Source organism: Aquarana catesbeiana, linkage group LG07, assembly GCF_042186555.1.
Source record: "Aquarana catesbeiana isolate 2022-GZ linkage group LG07, ASM4218655v1, whole genome shotgun sequence".
Lineage (NCBI taxonomy): Eukaryota > Metazoa > Chordata > Amphibia > Anura > Ranidae > Aquarana > Aquarana catesbeiana.
In genome coordinates, this window is record NC_133330.1 from 104,048,130 (window position 1) to 104,070,712 (window position 22,583).

Below are 22,583 nucleotides of genomic sequence, written 5' to 3' on the forward strand. Positions count from 1 at the left end.
AACCTAACAAAGGGAGACCAAATCGGGATAAACAAGCTGTAATAATACAAGCTGAATTAATATATGAACATATGGAAATCGATCAGCCATTACACTACATACTACAACCACTTGTGAGCCTAAAAACTAGAGTGTACACACATACTGTAACCTTACCAACTCTGTAAGTCATTTTATTTATTTTTTTTGCTAGTTTCCCTATGTGATTTAACCTGTAGACTCCAGAGGAGCATTTTTTTTTTTTTTTAAACCATTGACATTTCTTTCATCTGTAACGCATATAAAGTGCTTATTACCTCATGCTACTTAGCAGTTTCCGTGTCAGTTACACTCTGAGTATACCTTGGGGACCTTCTCCCGACCCCATTGTGTGGGGCCAGCCTGTAATTTTTGCTTCAGACACTGGATCCTATGTTAGTCTTTCAGTTTGGCATGATGTGCATCGTGTGAAGTTAAATGTGTAACGGCTGACATTTTTTCTAACGCTTCTCAGCACAGACAAATTTAAAATTGATGGTTTTCCCTCCTATTTGGACTTGGTCGCAGAAAGTGGAGGTAACTGTCAAGTCTCCCAGATGACTTGTTTCTGCCAGGGCAAAACACTGCATTTTCGACCTGCGTTTGGGGTGTCATCAAATTAATATAGACACCCACTGCAGTGCGTTTTGTACGGTGTGCGGGATATACGCCAGAAACGCAGACTTTCTACACCATGTTCTGGTGTGAACTGGCTCTGACTTAAAAATATGGAGGAAAGTATTGAGAACATTGATTTTCATTTTTCTCCCCCTGCAGATTATAGGTACACATTATTTGATTTGCGGTGTGCACTAGGCTTGTTTAACAGCACCTGATTTTCCACAGCCAAAACAGACCCATATGGGATTCTAAAAAGTTGGCTATGTCTGTAAAGACTTTTCCCATACATGCCCAGATTGTGTGGACTGACTGAAAAGCCAACAATTGCTGCCATGTCTGTTTGCTAGAATATCGCCACCTGGTTGAGACACATGAATATAGACCAGGAACGTGTCTTTTGTAGACCCTTCCCTTAGAACAAATGCAGCTGATGCCTTCAGCCCCATTATTTTGTGTTGATGCCCTTGAGAATGTACTGTAATTCACCAATTCTCAGGAGTTTCTCTTATCTCTGTGCATATGCGCAGGATACTTATAAGAAACATCTTCTACACACGCAATTTAATGGTGAGAACCTCGAGTTTCTCATATCTCTGTGCATGTGAGCACCTCTTTGGGAAATCCCTTGAAAAATTAATCAAGGAAATAACTGGGGGAAAGGTACTCCTACCTCATGGGGAAAAAGTCTAAGTCTCCTACTCTTACCGATTTCTTCCTCTACTCAAAGAAAGAAAAATGTCCTTCACAGCTGTCAGCCTCTTAACCAAAATTTTACTAAACCCAGTAATATGAAAATAGTTAATCTGCCCCCCACAATGCCCTCCGCTTATAAATCCTCTTTTTACATTAAAATACTGCCACTAATATACCTTTTTTGATGATCTGTATACCATGGCTACATGATAAACTGCACAGTTTCTCCAGTGCTGAAAGTTCAGGTAGGAGGAGATTTCCACTGCAGCCTGTATACACGCCCACATGTGTGATGTCAATATCCTGTGACCTGGCTAGCTCTGAGAACAAGAAACTGTTTTCGCCAGCATAAAAAATACAACAGAGCATGTGCAGGTTGGCTACTCTACCTGTGTTAGCTGGCCTTCCCCCAGATAGACAGTGCAGGAGGGGGAGGATCTGTGCATACAGGATAAAACAGCCTTTTTACACAATGCAGAGGATTAACCCTTTAAGTTCCACAGTGAGTATAACACGCATGCTATGCTGCATATACAGACTGATTTTACTGTTGTGGGTTTAGTAACACTTTAACACTTCCTTTGTCACAAGCCCTGGCCCAACAAGCCTTCCCAGAAGTCCTCCCTTCAGAGTGAGGTCTGTTGGTGGTTGTGTCACTTTGGATAGTAGACGTCCCAGACCTTTAGGTCCAATCTGTCATTTAACAGGGGTACAAAATAGACTTTCTGTCCCTGCCCACTCCTCACTTTTTTCCATCAGGTCTGCCATCTTCATGCTGCAGAAATTCTGGTGTTGCAGCAATTAATAGTTCTGAGTCTCCTGTGAAATGCAGTGAAAAAGACAGGAAGAGAATCTTGTAATTTAGCAGGTTCTTCCTCATTCATCATGTTACATGCAGTGAAATCAATGCACAGGATTTTCTCAATGAAAGGAGTCCCCATCGGAGTTTTTTTTTTTTTTTTGCAGCTTACAGAAGACACCACCAGGACAAAAAAAAGAGAAAATAAATCTCCCGAACAGGGACTTCGAAAAAACATGACAGGGGTTCTAACCCTGATTTATCCAAAACTAAAAAAAGTTTTGGCCCCAGATACGAGTTTCTCAGTTTACTGAGATGAAGAATCACTTTTAACTGGAATTGCTCTTTAACCACTTCCCACTCGGCCAATGTGTGTGTGTGTGTGTGTGTGTGTGTGTGTGTATGTGTATATATATATATATATATATATATAGGCAGACAGGTGCTCTCCTGTTCAAGGAGGACATCATATGATGTCCTCCCATTTCCCCCCCCCCCCCCCCCCCCACTGTGTCCCCTGGGGTGCTCAGTGGCGCAGTCTGTGGTCCACTGCGTCCACCAAACACAGCAAATTACTGATTTACTGGGCTACTGTGGCTAGCCCAGGTGCCATGTGATTTATGTGAAAAATCAGTGATCACAAGTAAACTACTATTCGGAATGGTTTTGATTTATGACAGCATTGCTTACTATTGTGATCTCTATGAATCGGCATAGTGATCACATGGTACATGGCTAAGCACAGTAGCCTTGTACCATGTGATAGTTTTAGTCAATCACAATAGTAAACAATGAATCCTGAATGAAAGCCATTCATGACACTTAAAACAATTGCTTTTACAGTGGTTATCACTTGAACAAGCATTCACAATGTAAAAAAAAAAATCCTGATCACTATGCCTGAGCAGTACAGTGTCACTCTGGTGACGCTGCACTACTCTGGTGACAGTATGTACAAATAAATGTAGTTACTATTTATTATTTTTTTTTTTTTTACATACTTTCACCAGTCAGTATTTCTAATCACCACATGCCAATCCTATTGTCTCTGATCATCGCAACACCAGTTAGTGTCCCTGATCATGGCCACACCAGTCATTGTGTCACCATAAGGACTTGTTCAGATGTACAAAGCATTTGACAGAAATTACCTCCTCACTGCCTGCTTTAACTCCTTAGACCCCACACAAGCAACCCCATTAACTTGAATGGGTCACGATCGGCAGGCGTACAGGGGGTATAATTCCTCCCATAGCTGCAAAGCATTGCAGCCACATTAGGTGTACACCTCCAGCCAATACCTCTACAGCGTAAAGGTGTAGCAGTTGAGTGGTGGTAAACCCGTGGCTTAATTGCAAGATTTTACTACCTCCCAACCGAACGTATCAATGAGCCCTAAGAGTGCAGCCAGTCACAGTTCACCAATCACCACCACACCAGCCACAGTGCTGCCAGACCAGGGTAGCTACAACCAGTGTTCCTGATATGCCTGTTTATTCACCACATTTCGGACTTTGTATGCTGACCATTTCTCTGTCTGCTCATGAACTGACCCATCTGCATGTCCAACTGACTGTTCCTGCAAGACACTAGTCACAGGCACCTGCTGCGGACAACTGCACTCCTGGAACCACAGGAACTCTTATTCTTCCATTCTTTCGCCTCCTGTACTTCCTGGGCAGTGAACATGGCATTCCTCGGGGCAGCCACAAATCAGTAGGCTAGACTTGTTTGGCTTGTAGGAACAGGGACTGCTATGGGTTACGCTACACTAAGCTATATTTCCTGATCATTCGCATAGAGACTATTACAATACATTGGTTTTAATACAATTGGTTGATTTGTGTGATACACAAGATACAATATCTGGTACACAATCGGTCCAGGCACTGAAAAAAATCTAGTATCGCCCTAATCCGTGTAGAAGTATGTGTTTTGGCCTGTAATTCTAAGTATGCCCATGTTGTATGAGAGAATTTTTTTATTAAATTGACAGCTTTGTGTAAAAAAAAAATAATTTTCATTCTGCATTTTCCAAAAACTTGTGGCAAAGAAAGTTAAGTCTTCAAAAGACTCGCCATACCTTGGAGTGTACTTTCCAAATTTGTGGTCATTTTATGGGTATCCACTGTCCTGGTGCTCCATGGCCTCAAAAAAGGTGATGGGTAGTCTGAAAAATAGATGTGTAATTTATGCTTCTTGAAAGCCCTAAGGTGCTTCTTGGATTTTGGACCCCGCTATCCATATAAGCTGTAAAAGTCTCACACGTGGTATCCCCATACTTGGGAGACATAGCAGAATGTGTTTTGGTGTGTAATTCTAAGTATTCTTATGCTGTGTGTGAGAAATAACTTGGTAAAATGACAACTTTGTGGAACAAAACTATTTTTCTTATTTCTTGTGATATTTTCCATAAACTCACCATGCCTCTTGCTAAATACCTTGGACTGTCTGCTTTCTAAAATGAGTCATTTGGGGGGTATTTGTACTGTCCTGGCATTTTAGGACTTCAGGAAATGAGATCGACAGACAATAGATCAGGATTGATCAGTTTCCAAATATACTTTTATATACCATAGTTTTGTAGACTTTATATCTTTCACACTGACTACATAATAGACACTGATTTATGTTATAGCGGAGTTCCGCCTGCAAAAAAAAAAAAATAATTAAAAGTCAGCAGCTACAAGTACTGCAGCTGCTGACTTTTAAAATAAGGACACTTACCTATCCGGGGCGCCCCCGATGTCCTCACCCGAAGCCAACCTATCCCTCGGCTCCAGGTGGAGGTGCCGGCATCTTAGGTAAAGGAATTGGCTTCACAGCCTGTTTGCTCAATCTGCCTTAAAAAATGTAATCGGTTTCATTTGGGTACAGTGTTGCATGACTTAGTAAATGTCATTCAAAGTGTGACAGCTCTGAAAACTGAAAAATGGTCTGGGCAGGAAGGAGGTGAAAGTGTCTGGTATTGAGATGTATAAACAGGGAGTAAATTGGGAATGTTCTAAACAAACAAGTGTAGGTATATGCTGCATGTTGCGCTAACAAGCATATGGATACACTGGAACCATTTGGAAATGTAACAGAAAATGCACGTTCTCCCTTGTAATTGTAAGACTAGTATGTTTATTGGCTTGGACACATATGGGGAAAAAAAACTGACGGGTTGAAACCCTCACTCTTTTTCCAAAATGTAAAAAAAAAAGTTTTATACAGTATGGGCCTTTGTTGTTTTCCCATTAATTTATAAAAGTAAAAATTGTAAAAGTTTTATTGCACTTTTTAGATACAGAGTTTAAAGATGCAACTTGAGAAGGCAAGGAAAGAAATAGAATCTCAGAAAGGAGGATATGAGGGCACAGTTCCTGCAGGCTTTATTTCTCAGGTGAGTCACACGGGACTTGTAAATCTCTTACAGTATGTATGAAAGTATGTACAGTGCCTTGCAAAAGTATTCACCCCCCCCCTTGGCTTTTTACCTATTTTGCTACATTACAGCCTTTAGTTCAATGTTTTTTTTAATCTGAATTATATGTGATGGATCAGAACACAATAGTCTAAGTTGGTGAAGTAAAATTAGAAAAATATATACATAAAACTATTTTTCATAAATAAAAAACTAATAATTGGCATGTGCGTATATATTCACACCCTTTGTTATGAAGCCCATAAAAAGCTCTGGTGCAACCAATTACCTTCCGAAGTCACATAATTAGTGAAATTATGTCCACCTGTGTGCAATCTAATAATCTAATTGTCACATGATCTGTCATTACATATACACACATTTTTGAAAGGCCCCAGAGGCTGCAACACCTAAGCAAGAGGCACCACTAACCAAACACTGCCATGAAGACCAAGGAACTTTCAAAACAAGTAAGGGACATTGTTGAAAAGTACAAGTCAGGGTTGGGTTATAAAAAAAAATATCCAAATCTTTGATCCCTAGGAGCACCATCAAATCTATCATAACCAAATGGAAAGAACATGGCACAACAGCAAACCTGCCAAGAGATGGCCGCACACCAAAACTCACGGACCGGGCAAGGAGGGCATTAATCAGAGAGGCAGCACAGAGACCTAAGGTAACCCTGGAGGAGCTGCAGAGTTCCACAGCAGAGACTGGAGTATCTGTATATAGGATGACAATAAGCCATACTCTCCATAGAGTTGGGCTTTATGGCAGAGTGGCCAGAAGAAAGCCATTACTTTCAGCAAAAAACAAAATGGCACGTTTTGAGTTTGGAAAAGGCATGTGGGAGACTCCCAAAATGTATGGAGGAAGGTGCTCTGATCTGATGAGACAAAAATTTAACTTTGTCCATCAAAGAAAACGCTATGTCTGGCGCAAACCCAACACATCACATCACATCACCCAAAGAACACCATCCCCACAGTGAAACATGGTGGTGACAGCATTATGCTGTAGGGATGGTTTTGAGCAGTTGGGACTGGGAAACTGGTCAAAGTTGAGGGAAAGATGGATGGTGCTAAATACAGGGATATTCTTGAGCAAAACTTGTACTACTCTGTGTGTGATTTGAGGCTAGGATGGAGGTTCAACTTCCAGCAGGACAATGACCCCAAACACACTGCTAAAGCAACACTTGAGTGGTTTAAGGGGAAACATGTAAATGTAGTCAAAGCCCAGACCTCAATCCAATAGAAAATCTGTGGTCAGACTTAAAGATTGCTGTTCACAAGCGCAAACCATCCAACTTGAAGGAGCTGGAGCAGTTTTGCAAGGAGGAATGGGCAAAAATCCCAGTGGTAAGATATAGCAAGCTCATAGAGACTTATCCAAAGCGACTTGGAGCTGTGATGGCCACAAAACGTGGCTCTACAAAGTATTGACTTTAGGGGGGTGATTAGTTATGCACATTGACTTTTTCTGTTATTTTGTCCTATTCGTTTGCTTCACAATAATAAAAGAAAAAAAAATCTTCAAAGTTGGGTGCATGTTCTGTGAATTAAATGATGCAAATCCTCAGACAATCCATGTTATTTCCAGGTTGAGGCAACAAAACACAAAAAATGCAAAGGGGGGTAAATACTTTTGCAAGTTACTGTACACTCCTTCATGTCTGTGCACTGTAACGGACCTTTGACTCTGTTCCCAGGGCAGGGAAGGTGTCCTTCAGCTATGTAAAACCTTTTAAAATCTCAGCATGCTGTATGGTTTTGGACCACTGAAATGTGATACTCCCTTGTATATAAGATGCCGGTTACTCTAATGTAATTTTAACTGTATTGGACTGTCTATTAATACACAATTGCATGCCCTTTTCTTCATGGTGAAGTCTCTAGCATCAGTTTACCTGCATTACTTCTTATGCCCCGTACACACAGTCGGATTTTCCGACGGAAAATGTGTGATAGGACCCTGTTGTCGGAAATTCCGACCGTGTGTAGGCTCCATCACACATTTTCCATCGGATTTTCCGACACACAAAGTTTGAGAGCAGGATATAAAATTTTCCGACAACAAAATCCGTTGTCGGAAATTCCGATCGTGTGTACCCAAATCCGACGGACAAAGTGCCACACATGCTCCGAATAAATAAAGAGATGAAAGCTATTGGCCACTGCCCCGTTTATAATCCCGACGTACATGTTTTACGTCACCGCTTTAAGAACGATCAGATTTTCCGACAACTTTGTGTGACCATGTGTATGCAAGACAAGTTTGAGCCAACATTCGTCGGAAAAAATCCTAGGATTTTGTTGTCGGAATGTCCGAACAAAGTCCGACCGTGTGTACAGGGCATTAGACTGTCTTTCTGTCTGTTTTACAGGAATCTTGTGAGCTTAGTCTGTCTCAGATGGAGTCTTTTCACAAGCAGCTCCTCTCTGAGCTTCAGAGACATCACGAGTGGGAGATTCAGAGACTGAGACAGGAGAAGGACCAGCTGTTAGCTGAGGAAGCGGCAGCCACAGCATCTGGTAAGTCTTTGTATAACGGCCATTTTAGCAGTATTAAAGGCTGTGTAGCATTTATTTATTTTTGATATATCTTCCTTCAAGGGGGTTATGGCACATTCAAAATTTATATTTGTGTTGTAAATTAAATATATCATTTTTTTTTTTTCTAACTTTGATGAGCAAAAGTGTGCCCAGTCCAGAATAATCAGGATTGGGGATATAACAGACAATGCTAAATAGGTGTTCTAGTGGCAAGTAAGTGCAGGGAACAAATTTAGATGCTAGTAGGCAGGACGTGGAGGAGAGAATTGCAGGATGTATTGCAGATGGTGTGAAGGTGGGCAGCAGAGGAGGTCAGAGGGTTTGGTGGCAGGCCAGTCTGTGTAAGACTAGAGTACATTTCAGTGAGCCTGTGCAAGAGACAAGGGTATGAAGGTAAGCTTCCTACACAGAAGAGGAGGGCAGAATGTGACAGGGAACCATCTGTGTAGGAGAGGAGGTCAGAGGGGACGGTGAGACTTCTAGGCAGGAAAGGCAAACATGAAGATGAGAAGGCTGTATGAGGATGCAAAATAGAACGCTGAGCCATCTGTACAGTAGAGGAGGGTGAAGAGTAGAACAGTAACCCATCCATGCAGAAGAGGAGGGTAGAGGATATGAAGTTAAGCTATCAGTGCAGGAGAGGAGAGCGTATTTGTGCAGAAGGTAGAAGGTATTATTGCAGTCTTTCAGTACAAGAGAGGAGCGCAGACAGCTTACACAATGAGGATGTGTGTAAGACACAGATGGGCAATGGAGTGGAATGTGTAGAGAATAGGTTGGGGTAAGACTATCAGGTCTGCCTCTTGCAAGCCTAATAGACAGCACAACAACCAACTGAAGGAGTGCATTGTAAGCCGACAATGTTGTAGCTAATTGCAAAGCAGCAGCTCGGTGTTGTCAGCGTGAAACAGGAAGTGCTGTTACTGGTAGGGATTTCCAGACAAAAAGAATGTAATTTGAGGCATTATGCCAACCTACTGAAGATATATTTCTGGTTTACATACACTGTATCAAGCTCAACAGAAGTATTTTACCTAAATGGTGATCTTTTTAAGGTTAAATTGCACATTTTGTGGTGACAAAGGGGTTGATTTACTAAAGGAAAATAGACTGTTCACTTTGCAGGCACAGTTTTCCCATGGCTTAGTGAATGAGGTGAAACTCTGCTGACTTCCATCATCCAGTAATCTGTAGGCAAACGTTCCATGCATGTGGTATCCTTTTGTAAAGTACATTTTTACCGCATTGACTAAGCTAAGGGAAAATTCCCTGGCAAAGTGAACAGCCTATTCCTCTGTAGTAAATCAACCCTCAAGTCTTTTTTCCTAGCTTTGCTTGACACTTTTGAAAAAAGACTGTAAATAAAATCTTGGTGCAGGCTCTATGTCTGTTTCCTTCTAGAGTGCCCACAGATCCCCAAAACCTTAGGTCTAATATGCAAATGTCAACCCCAGCTAGGAAATTGGTTCACACTTCTGTGTTTCACTACTGGATCAATAATGCGGTGGACATGTGAGATGGGGAAAGGTTGGGCAAACCTTGCATCCTAGACATAGACAGTTTTTTTGTCTTATTAACGTTCTGGCTTCCTGGGGTCAAAATATTACTAATAGTATTTTCAGCACCTTTGCATGCCTAAAGTTATATGTTTTTTTTTTTGTTTGTGTTTTGATTTTTTTTTTAACTGCCATATTGTTTTTTTCTCTAGTAATTGAGGCAATCAGAGCTGCCCACAAGGAAGAGCTGCAAAGAGAAGTGGAGAAGGCTCGTACATTCCAACATGGAGGATCTACTGGAAATGAAATGCTTCGGCGGCAACACCAGTATGTATATTTCCAGCCTTATGTTTTACGTGGTAGGTAGTGCTTGTTTGCTTTAAAGTGGATCTGTTGTAAGCCCTACCTGGATGACTTTTGGTTTATGAAATCACTTTGTCACAATTAGTCATTATGTGTTTTTTTTTGTGTTTTCTTCTTTGATTTCTGGATTGGCATCCTAATGGTGGACCATATCTAAGCTATAGCAAAAGTGTCTGAACAAGGAAGGCCTTTCATGGCAGACTTACCAGCTCTTTTTCTTGAAAGCTGAATTTTTAAAATAATTAAATATAACTTTTGAAATTACATGAACATGTTAAAGCTTGCATGATAATTTGGTGATTGGATTTAGATATACTTAAATGCTTTAATCCTAACACCTAAAATTCAAGGTAATCTGGTATTAAAATACACACTTCGATTTACGATCTGAATCAATCAGCCTACGTTAACTGTCCAAAATTGCATTCATTTTTTTAACTAATGCAGTAATATTTTGATTGACAATATCTTGTTCTTGCCAGGAACAAAGACCTGCTGGTTCTGGGTTCTCTTCTGTAACCTAAAATCTGGGCAGCCTAGTTCACAAAGTCTCTTCATACCAAGATGGTTTTGGGTGTTTCATATCATCAGAGACTGTAGAGTACGTTGTTTTAATTAGATGGGCCCTGATTATTAGATTTTCAGTTTGATAAGACAAACTAGCAAATATAAAAACATATGTAAAAATACAAGTTATCCCTGCTTTGTCATGTCTCAGTATTAGAGTGAAGTTCTAGCAACTGGAAATGGCCATTATCTATATTATAATTGAGAGGGGTTTTTCAGGGTTAGTGTTGAAAGATTCCTGGGCCACTTGAGCCCTACCTGCATTGGGTTTTGCTTGTCAATCTTGCCAAGCAGGGTGGGAAGAATATTAAATGTAGCAAAATGCATGTACAAGAGAGAACATTATTTAAGGGCTGGTTCACACCAGAACACAGTGTGGGAAAGGTGCATTCCGTGTGGGTTTCCCACATCGCTTTCAGAAAGCGCTGAGTGTATGATCTGCTGCGGGTAGCAATGTATTCTTAACAATACAGATTGAAGTGAATGGACTGGTGTCTTTATTCAACCTTACCAACTATGAAACTTCCAACTATGATACCCCAGACTCAGGTTGAAAACAGTGCATTTGCCTGCACTAGATTACATGGTAATGCAGGTTTGAAGAGTAGTGCATACACTACTTTTTGTGCCATCCAGTGCAATTTCAGCACATTCAAACAAAGAATCTGAAAATCAGCTGAATTAGACAGGAACGCGGACCACGTTTATGTGCGATTCAGGCGTGAAATAAAATCTTTACATACCAGTGAGCTGCAATATGTTGCAAAAGGCATGTATGTTGCATTCTTTTGCATTGACCTACATATTGCCATTCAGGTCTGTTGAATGAAATCCTTTTTGCATATTTACATGTGTCAGTGGGCACCGTTACAAGAATTTGTTCATTTCTTTGTATACCCAGCTTTAACCTAACCATATGTGGATTTCTCTTGTACTGCGTGTGGGCTAAAGTTTTTCAGGAAGATCTGATCTTACCATCCATAGCTCTCTATGGTGTAGCAGTTGTCAGCAGACGTTGACACCCAGCGGCATCCAATCCTGTCCATTAAATACAGCGGATCGGATGACTTATGGAAATGGACAAGCGGTCCGTTTCGATCTGACAGCCCCATAGAGAACAGCAGGGCCGTGTCTGTGCCCCCCCTGCATAGAGAAGTAGACACAGACCTGTCATCCCACCTGTTCAGTGGAGAGATCCCCTGCTGAGTAGGCGGATGCAGACTATGGAGAACACCCGTGTAAAACCAACCTATAGCAAAACAGCATGACTGGAGGAATCTCACCTGCCAGCTATTGTATTCTCACAGCTGCAGGTGCTTGCTGTCGGAATACAATAGCCAGAAGGTGAGAAGCCTAAAGAAACGGCGACTGCATCGGAATAGATACCGTCACAGTTCAGCTGAAAATTTACTACCCAGCTCTTTTAAAAAATTAGATTAAAAAATGTATTTTTCCCAGAGCTGAAGGGACCACACACATATGGCAGAATCCTTAAAGCAGCAAAATGGACTTCTTGGGGTTGATTTTCTAAAACTGAAAAGTGCAAAAATCTGCAAAATCTGGTGCAGCTTTTGCATGGTAGCTAATAAGCTTCTCTAACACCAGCTTGTTTAATTAAGCTTTGGAGAAAAGAAAAAAAAAAAACTGGAGGCTGATTTTTATGCAGAGCTGCACCATATTTTGCACTCTCTAGTTTATGTACATCACTCCCCTTGTGTTTTTTTGCCTGTAGGGAGAACAAATGTGAATTCACACAAAATGTGGCAACGCGTGCGCCTGCTATTACTCTTAAAGCGGCTGACGTACACCTACGGCGATTCACGCAGCTGTGCCAACCTGCCGCAGTATAATGATGGCGGCTGGCGGCAAGCGGTTAATGTGTGAGATACATGCATTTAAACTGTCAGTAAGGAGCTAATAACGGCTGCTTCTCTGTTTGTAAGTGTGAAGGGGTTGTATACTGCTCCAGCAAAATGCCCCCTCTTTCAGTCCCTCCTTCCCTTGAACATGTGGCTGTGTTTGGTGAAGGGTGTACACCTGAACTGGCAGCGAGAGTGTGCACGCTTTTCACGTGCCTCCGTTTCCTTGGCGATGTGTACCATGCTAAAACCAGGAAGCGGAGGCAGTGTCAGATGAGCCCTGTACTCTCTTCACCTCCAGCAGCTGTGCGGTCCTGTGTTCTGGGCTGCTTTCAGCTTCGGCATGTTCTCTCCACCACCTCCTCTGATCCTCTGTGTGACCCTCCTTCAAATATCATGTGCAAAAATGTGCAGATTTAAGAAAACTTTACCTATAAGGGAATTATCCGTGCCAAATAAAGTGTTTAATTGCAGTCCACTCCTGTGTCAGCATGTTTTCCTTAATTGTCACACCTCCTGAACTTGGCCACCAGTCACACCATACATTCACCTCTCACTTTGATCTATATATAAATAGGTAGAAAGCACAACCCCCTTCCTGGGGTCTTATCCACTGGTACTGGGTCTCAACAAATTCACCAACAACTCTCCTTGTTTTAACCTTCAACAATGGATCAGCAGTTTTCAAAGTACCAACGTCAACATTGAAGATTGCTGATTCATTGTTGGAGGGTAAAACGAGATTTGGTGACTTTGAGATCCTATACCAGTGGATAAGACCCCCGGAGGGGGAAGGTGCTTTGGGACATATGTATGTGTGTGTGTGTGTATATAATATAGTCAAAGTGAGAGGTGAACGTATGGTGTGATTGGTGGTCAAGTTCACGAGGGGTTGCGATTTAAGAACACATGCTGACACAGAAGTGGATTGCAGTTAAGCACTTTATACTTTTCTTAAATCTGCACATTTTTGCACATGATATATGAAGTTTTACCTTAAGGGGTTTCCACCACTGTTCATAATTGCCCACTGACTTCTTTCAATGCCAGACCTGGTTTTGCATTTTTTTGCATACATGCCTAAAAAATCATTTTAGGCCTGAAGATTACATAAAACATTATATATATTCTGAAAGCAGACACTAGGGGTGCACCAAATGGGTTTTTTGGTGCCGAAACTGATACCGAAAATGAAAAATACACTGGGCCGAAAACAGATACCGAAACTGACCAATACCGAAAATGACTGTTTTTAAAAAAATATTTTTATACAGGAGATTGTCAGAGACTGGGGACATGGTACAGGAGATGGTCAGACTGCAGACATGGAACAGGAGATAGTCAGAGACTGCAGACATGATACAGGAGATGGTCAGAGGCTGCAGACATGGTATAGGAGATGGTCAGAGACTGGGGACATGGTACAGGAGATGGTCGTAGACTGCAGACATGGTACAGGAGATGGTCAGAGACTGCAGATATGATACAGGAGGTGGTCAGAGGCTGCAGACATGGTACAGGAGATGGTCAGAGACTGCAGACATGGTACAGGAGATGGTCAGAGACTGCAGACATGATACAGGAGATGGTCAGTGAACTGCAGACATGGTACAGGAGATAAACAATATGTGAACCGCGCCAACTTCTAAAAAAAAAATTGTGTCTCCCCACTTTTATTGTACCATAAAGATATGATATATATTAGTGCCCTATTGTTATGGGGTAACCTCTCGGGGTACCCTCCAAAAACCCCCTACTGGGTGATTTAATTAATGTATACCCAAAGTGTTGTTACCAATACATTCCAATAAAAAATAAATGCTCCTATGGACAAATATATAAAAAAAAAAAAAAAATATATATATATATATATATATATATATATATATATATATATATATATATATATATATATATAGAAACAGCATATGTGTATATAGGTGAGCCGTGCTAATATACTAAATATACGATTAGAACAACACAGTGCAAATACCCAAAATATAAGGATAAAATTAAAGGAAAAAAAAATAAAAATAAGAAAATATAAAAATATAAAAAATGTGGGGCAAATCCCAATGAATAAATGCAAATACTAATATAGGATAACTGCCAATTAATATCTTCAGTGGATGACCCGATGAGTCCAATAAAAGTGCAAAATGCAAATATACGACAAGTCCCAATGGATAGCCTCAATGAGTGATCAGTTCATTCCTAAGGATTCATCTCTTATCCGTGCAACTAATTCCACTATTCTGTGATTCCACCACCACCTTATAGAATGGCCACTCACCAGAAACAAATATATATGCGCCTTTGGTTCATCAATTGGATAACCACTCCAAACGATGTGTCAGTACAATTGATTTCTCTTGCTCTATCGGTTCTCATAAAAAATAGATAGCCATCATATATTTATTAGGATAACATTAAAAAAGACTATTGCACTCACATTTTAGATGTGCCCCTAAGCCAAGACCAAGCTAATCCAGCCGTGTATGTTGGGTCTGGAGTGTCAGCGTGTGTTCCCCTATGGTTTCCTTGGTTGGCGTGCGCTCCAGGCCTCGCTCTCGCTTGGCAGGAAATTATGTAAATATCTCCCAGCAGCCTCTATGCGTTTCGCAAATAAGATTGTGTCATTCCTTAAAAATCTTTTTTAGAAGTTGGCGCGGTTCACATATTGTTTATCATTTTTCAACAATTCGCCCGCGAATAAAGTGTATTTTTTGACTGCAGCAAACAGAGATTATTGGTAAATTATTTTAATTCTTTTGCGCCGGTAGCACACACATCTTTTTTTTTTTTTTTTTTTTTTATGGTACAGGAGATGGTCAGAGACTGCAGACATGGTACAGGAGATGGTCAGACTGCAGTTCCTATGGACATTAGTAGATAATGGCCGATCAGCCCTCTCACCTGACCCAGCGATACCCCCCAGGACAAACCACCCCCCTCCATTAGTACAGACCCCCCAGGACAAACCACCCCCTCCATTAGTACAGATCCCCCCAGGACAAACCAACCCCCTCCATTAGTACAGACCCCCTCCACCCCCCCCAGGACAAACCAACCCCCTCCATTAGTACAGACCCCCCTCAGGACAAAGCAACCCCCCTACATTAGTACAGACCCCCCCCCAGGACACCCTTCCTACATTAGTACAGACCCCCCCAGGACAAACTAATCCCCCTCCATTAGTACAGACCCCCCCAGGACAAACCCCCCCCCCCCCGGCCCCCTCCTTTAGTATAGACCCCCCCAGGACAAACCCCCACCCACCTCCATTACGGTACATAAAAACAGATGGGAGAACAGATCGCAGCAGGCTGGAGTTAAGTCAGAGAGGAGGAAAAGAACACATATCACTGCAGGCACGGACCGCCCCCTCAGCAACGTCACTGCGCAGCTAGTCTCTCTCCACACAGGGACAGCTGCTCCAATCTCCGGCTGCTTCGCTCTTTTTCGGCCCCATTATTGGCGTGATTTCTCTTTCTGTAAATTGCCGAAAAGGACATTTTCGGCCGATGTTTCGGCGCATCCCTAGCAGACACCCTAGTAAATAAAATAGTGGTCGTTTTATTATTTTTTTTTTTTTTTTACATCACACAATTTTACTGCAGGTCTAGTAAATGTAAAATTTCAGTACAAAATGCACTAAAGTTAGTTTTAGGGCACACAAACGCAATTGATTAATTTTTTGATAAAATATAAAAGCCAAGGTTGCACCTAGTAGATACCCAACATGTCAAACCTTTAAATTTGTGTGCGCCCTTGAAATGGCGACATACTTCAGTACCCTATATTTTCCATAGGCAACACTTTAAAAGTCCCTTATAGGTCATCAGTTTAGCGTTATGGAGGAGGTCTGGGGCCAGTTGCTAGAAAAATTGCCCCCACTCTGACATGCGCAGTGATATGTACAGTTGTGCTCATAAGTTTACATACCCTGTAGAATTTATGATTTATTGGCCATTTTTCAGAGAATAATTTTATTCACTCATGGTTAGTGTTTGGCTGAAGCCATTTATTATCAATCAACTGTGTTTACTCTTTTTAAATCATAATGGCAACAGAAACTACCCAAATGACCCTGATCAAAAGTTTACATTCCCCAGTGCTTAATACCGTGTATTGCCCCTTTTAACATCAATGACAGCGTGAAGTCATTTGTGGATGAGGCTGTTTATCTTCTTAGATGGTAACGTTGCCCATTCCTCTTGGCAAAAAGCCTCCAGTTCCTATAAATTCTTGGGCTGTCTTGCATGAACTGCACGTTTGAGATCTCCCCAGAGTAGCTCAATGATATTGAGGTCAGGAGACTGAGATGGTCACTCCAGAACCTTCACTTTATTCTGCTGTAGCCAATGAAAGGCCGACTTGGCCTTGTGTTTTGGATCATTTGCATGTTGGAATGTCCAAGTACATCCCATGCGCAGCTTCCTGGCTGATGCATGCAAATGTTCCTCCAGTATTTTTTGATAACATTCTGCATTCATCTTGTCAACAATTTCCTGTGCCTTTGTAGCTCACACATCCCCAAAACATCAGCGATCCACCTCCGTGTACCGTTCATCATAGGCCTTGCAGACTCCTCTCCAGATGTAGCATTTATGGTTGTGGCCAAAAAGCTAAATTTTGGTCTCATCACTCCAAATGACTTTGTGCCAGAAGGTTTGAGGCTTGTCTCTGTGCTGTTTGGCGTATTGTAAGCGGGATACATTGTGGCATTTGCGTAGTAATGGCTTTCTTCTGGCGACTCGACCATGCAGCCCATCTTTCTTCAAGTGCCTCCTTATTGCATCTTGAAACAGCCACACCACATGTTTTCAGAGTCCTGTATTTCACCTGAAGTTATTTGCGGGTTTTTCTTTACATCCCAAACAATTTTCCTGGCTGTCATGGCTGAAATTTTAGTTGGTCTACCTGACTGTGGTTTGGTTTCAACAGAACCCCTCGTTTTTCACTTCTTGATTAGTTTGAACAATGCTGATTTGGCATTCTCAATCACTTGGATATCTTTTTATATCCCTTTCATGTTTTATATAGTTCAATTACCTTTTCCCGCATATCCTTTGACTATTCTTTTGCTTTCCCCATGACTCAGAATCCAGAAACGTCAGTGCAGCACTGGATGAAAGATGCAAGGGTCTGTCAGGAGTTCATTGACCATACATACATATGGTACATACATACATACACACACACACTAATTACAAGAAAACAGATCACAGGTGAGGATGGTTACCTTTAATAGCCATTCAAACCCCTTTGTGTCAACTTGTGTGCATGTTATCAGGCCAAAATCACCAGGGTATGTAAACTTTTGACCAGGGTCATTTTGGTATTTTCTGCTGCCATTATGATTTAAAAAGCGTAAACAGAGTTGATTGATAATAAATGGCTTCACAAAAAAAAGGGAAAAAAGGAGTTTGGGACTTTATATGAGGCATGCAGCTGGGAAGGTAACACAACATAATAATGGTGAGAATGTCTAATGGATGCACCATGTATGCGAACACATCGTATTGCATACTTAGTAACAAGTTGTAAACAGTACAGTGTAGTAAATCAGGGAGGCTTTATTTCATAGTAATCTACATAGTAAAAACGTCATAAAACAGCTTAATGGGATAGCGGCATATTGTGGTCATAATGGTGCCATAATATAAAATCATCAGACTATTTATTGCATGTAACTGCATCATAGTATTAGTGATGTCTGGTGAGTAGACCACACTAGTGACCAAATAGCTCAACGCGTTTCATGGATCTTCCAAGTTCCATGAAACGCGTCGAGCTTTTAGATGCTACTCACACCAATAACCTTTTTATGCTTCTACCATATTATGTCGGTTGGATCCCACCTACTGCCATTTTGTTACAGTGAAGACACACAACTATAAGTTTGAATTTGGTTTTTTAACTCACCATTGCGATTCACATCTTGCTGCTATGTTGCTAGGCCACTATGTTATTGTGGATCAGGTTTATGGAACGTGTATTCATATGCTCTATTATACTACTCTGTATACATTTGGCAACATGCAGGCTATTTGGTCACTAGTGTGGTCTACTCACCAGACATCACTAATACTATGATGCAGTTACATGCACATGCAGTATTGCTTAGACCTTGAAGTACATGCTATTTGTTGTTAGGAAAACAAACACGCTGCTAAGTAAAACAACGTCTTATTTATTTCCCATGAAAATAGGAAAATGCTAACATGAAAACACTAAAGGAAGATATTACAAACATATAACAAAAGAACATCAAAGATACTTATCGTAAGGCTGCCCTCTAGATATTGTCTCGTCAGCTGGGCTCAAAATGGTAACGGAAGAGCCATCAGGCAAGAGCAAAAAAGGATTGATCTCCCTTCTGTGTGCACTTTTACCCTGCATTCAGACCCCCTCGTAACCACACCCCACGAGCCTCCTGTCCAATGAGATATTGCCAAGAGGCAGTCCTTTTAATATATCATATTTCTGTCTGTCCTGCTTTGTTAGCCTCTAGGGGCAGTATTTGTCCATGGATCATTGCTATGTGACCTGGGTCATCTTCACTGACTGTTGGTCCTTTGATCTCCTGTAGCTCATCTTCATCAATCATCTCTCTTTGAAGCTTGCTTGCAGAGTGTTAGAATATTATTCCATATTCATAATTTAGCACTTATAGGTGTTATATTATATTCATGGCAAGCTTGCAAAACATTTGGGTTTATGATTAATAAATATAGTATGTGTGAATGACCTTGATGAATTGATTTGATATGATTCTTCATCTAAAGTTGAGTATTGCTAGACATTTCTAGTGTATGAGAATGACATACACTACCGTTCAAAAGTTTGGGGTCACCCAAACAATTTTGTGTTTTCCATGAAAAGTCACACTTATTCACCACCATACGTTGTGAAATGAATAGAAAATAGAGTCAAGACATTGACAAGGTTAGAAATAATGATTTGTATTTGAAATAACATTGTTTTTACATCAAACTTTGCTTTCATCAAAGAATCCTCCTTTTGCAGCAATTACAGCATTGCACACCTTTGGCATTCTAGCTGTTAATTTATTGAGGTAAGCTGGAGAAATTGCACCCCACGCTTCTAGAAGCAGCTCCCACAAGTTGGATTGGTTGGATGGGCACTTCTGGCGTACCATACGGTCAAGCTGCTCCCACAACAGCTCAATGGGGTTCAGATCTGGTGACTGTGCTGGCCACTCCATTACCGATAGAATACCAGCTGCCTGCTTCTGCTGTAAATAGTTCTTGCACAATTTGGAGGTGTGTTTAGGGTCATTGTCCTGTTGTAGGATTAAATTGGCTCCAATCAAGCGCTGTCCACTGGGTATGGCATGGCGTTGCAAAATGGAGTGATAGCCTTCCTTATTCAGAATCCCTTTTACCCTGTACAAAGCTCCCACCTTACCAGCACCAAAGCAACCCCAGACCATCACATTACCTCCACCATGCTTAACAGATGGCGTCAGGCATTCTTCCAGCATCTTTTCATTTGTTCTGCATCTCACAAACGTTCTTCTTTGTGATCCAAACACCTCAAACTTGGATTCATCCGTCCACAACACTTTTTTCCAGTCTTCCTCTGTCCAATGTCTGTGTTCTTTTGCCCATCTTAATCTTTTTCTTTTATTGGCCAGTCTCAGATATGGCTTTTTCTTTGCCACTCTGCCCTGAAGCCCAAAATCCCGCAGCCGCCTCTTCACTGTAGATGTTGACACTGGTGTTTTGCGGGTACTATTTAATGAAGATGCCAGTTGGGGACCTGTGAGGCGTCTGTTTCTCAAACTAGAGACTCTAATGTGCTTATCTTCTTGCTTAGTTGTGCAACGCGGCCTCCCACTTCTTTTTCTACTCTGGTTAGAGCCTGTTTGTGCTGTCCTCTGAAGGGAGTAGTACACACCGTTGTAGGAAATCTTCAATTTCTTTGCAATTTCTCGCATGGAATAGCCTTCATTTCTAAGAACAAGAATAGACTGTCGAGTTTCAGATGAAAGTTCTCTTTTTCTGGCCATTTTGAGCGTTTAATTGACCCCACAAATGTGATGCTCCAGAAACTCAATCTGCTCACAGGAAGGTCAGTTTTGTAGCTTCTGGAAGGAGCTAGACTGTTTTTAGATGTGTGAACATGATTGCACAAGGGTTTGCTAATCATCAATTAGCCTTCTGAGCCAATGAGCAAACACATTGTACCATTAGAACACTGGAGTGATAGTTGCTGGAAATGGGCCTCTATACACCTATGTTGATATTGCACCAAAAACTAGACATTTGCAGTTAGAATAGTCATTTACCACATTAGCAATGTATAGAGTATATTTGTTTAAAGTTAGGACTAGTTTAAAGTTAGCTTCATTTAAAAGTACAGTGCTTTTCCTTCAAAAATAAGGACATTTCAATGTGACCCCAAACTTTTGAACGGTAGTGTATAAGGTATCTTGGTATAGAATGTGATGAAAAGACAAAAATAGACACGTATCTACGTAGCTAGAGGAATGATACATATTTATTTCCTGTTAAGTTAGTTTAGTATAGTCTCAGTCATATTATTAAGTATTAGTATATAGTTACTTAATGTAGTTAAAGTTGGTAATATGTGTTCATATTAGTAGATGTTTGGTTATATGACATTACATGATCAGCACATTACTACAAGTGTTATATGGAGTTTGATTGACAATCCCATATGTGACTCTCTGAGTTAGTATCTCCTTTTGTATAGCATATTGCTGAAGTTGGCAGAAATGAATGTGTGCCATACAAGGTTCTAAGTTTTTGTGAGGTTATGACGTTCATATGTAACATATAAAGCCAACGCTTCCATATTGCAGGTCAGACAGACACACGCACAAACACCCACTAGGAGAGATGACACTGACATATTCACATAAAGATCCACTGACAAGTTCAAACAGCTGAATTCTCCCAGAAGTCTAAGAACGTCATTTCCTGCTTTTTGGTTACACAAGACAGCATGGTGACAGAAGGCAGCAGCCATGAAGCACACATGCTTTTTATAAGCTTATTACAGCTTTATAACTATTTATTCTATTTCATATATTTTTACCTACACTGAACTGAACTATTATACTTTTTACATTGTATTTATAATGCCAACTGTGTGACAGTAAACTCGCACTTTGTTTTAAGTCAGTCTGACTATCAATGCTATTCATCCAGAAATGCCCTTGAGATACAGTAATATTAGATATTATTTCTATTCTTCAGAGTGCTAATCAAGGATTTCCATTTTATCACACCAGTTGGTCAGGAGCCAAGCTTTTGTTCTACAAAGCTTTGATGTGCAACTTGTTACAATTGGACCAATCGCACCGAACCACACTCTTCCCATTCCTTACTCCTCTCCTAAATTTTCCATTTCCTGTAGATGTTTATTATTCCATATGGGTAAAAATTCAGTCTCTCCCATACCTTTTTAACCAGTATAAAAGTGGGGGTCTTAAATGCAAAAGAATCTTCTCTAATAGTTATAGTTGTGTATAATGCCTGAAGAGATTTTACATTGTAAATTTTAATACAGTAAAAGCTTGGATTGCGAGCAACTTGCTCTAGTGTTTTGCAAGACGAGCAAAATTTTTTATAAATTTTAACTTAATAAATGAGCGATGTCTTGCAATATGAGTAGCAATGGAGTAGAAGCTTGCGGTCACATCGGGTACGATTTTAAAGCAGTGTGATTTAAAGCCACTACTTTTGTGAGATTTGTAACAATTTGATATGACTTCAGTGATACTTCAGTGAAAGGGGCTGTCCATGTCCCAGGGAGGAACAGTGATGTTATAAACAAAAGTTTAACTCGCAAAGGGTTAATATTGAACTTCTTTCAGGCTCAAGTAGTGCTGATATAGACACAGTTACGATTTGCAGCATGATTTACCTTATAGTCTCGGGCAGTAAAATCGTGCTGAAGTCTTGAAAAAGTAATACGTGGGGGGAGAGCAGAGAGCCGGTGACTGACCATTACCAGCTCTCTGCTTATTGAGCACTGAGATCTGAGCGATCGGCGGTGTTTGATCGCGTGGTTCTCAGTGTTATAACCGGCGGACAGATGCAGGATTGGACCGATGCTGCTTCCACCTAGGTAAGTATGATTCTGCAAAAAAAAAAACAAAAAACATTCCCATACTTCATATATATGCGTGCAGTTGTGGGAATATGC

At 40.9% G+C, this 22,583-nt stretch overlaps 1 protein-coding gene across 2 annotated transcripts in view; it reads left to right on the top strand.

The window, feature by feature from the left end:
• The window catches only part of TRIOBP (TRIO and F-actin binding protein), a 139,407-nt gene that overhangs the window by 82,072 nt on the left and 34,752 nt on the right, over window positions 1–22,583 (top strand). For both annotated transcript variants that reach the window (XM_073592567.1, XM_073592566.1), the window contains 3 exons: window positions 5,418–5,516; window positions 7,927–8,074; window positions 9,804–9,918. In XM_073592567.1, the coding sequence (XP_073448668.1) occupies window positions 5,418–5,516; window positions 7,927–8,074; window positions 9,804–9,918 (362 nt within the window). The remainder of the gene's footprint in view (window positions 1–5,417; window positions 5,517–7,926; window positions 8,075–9,803; window positions 9,919–22,583) is intronic.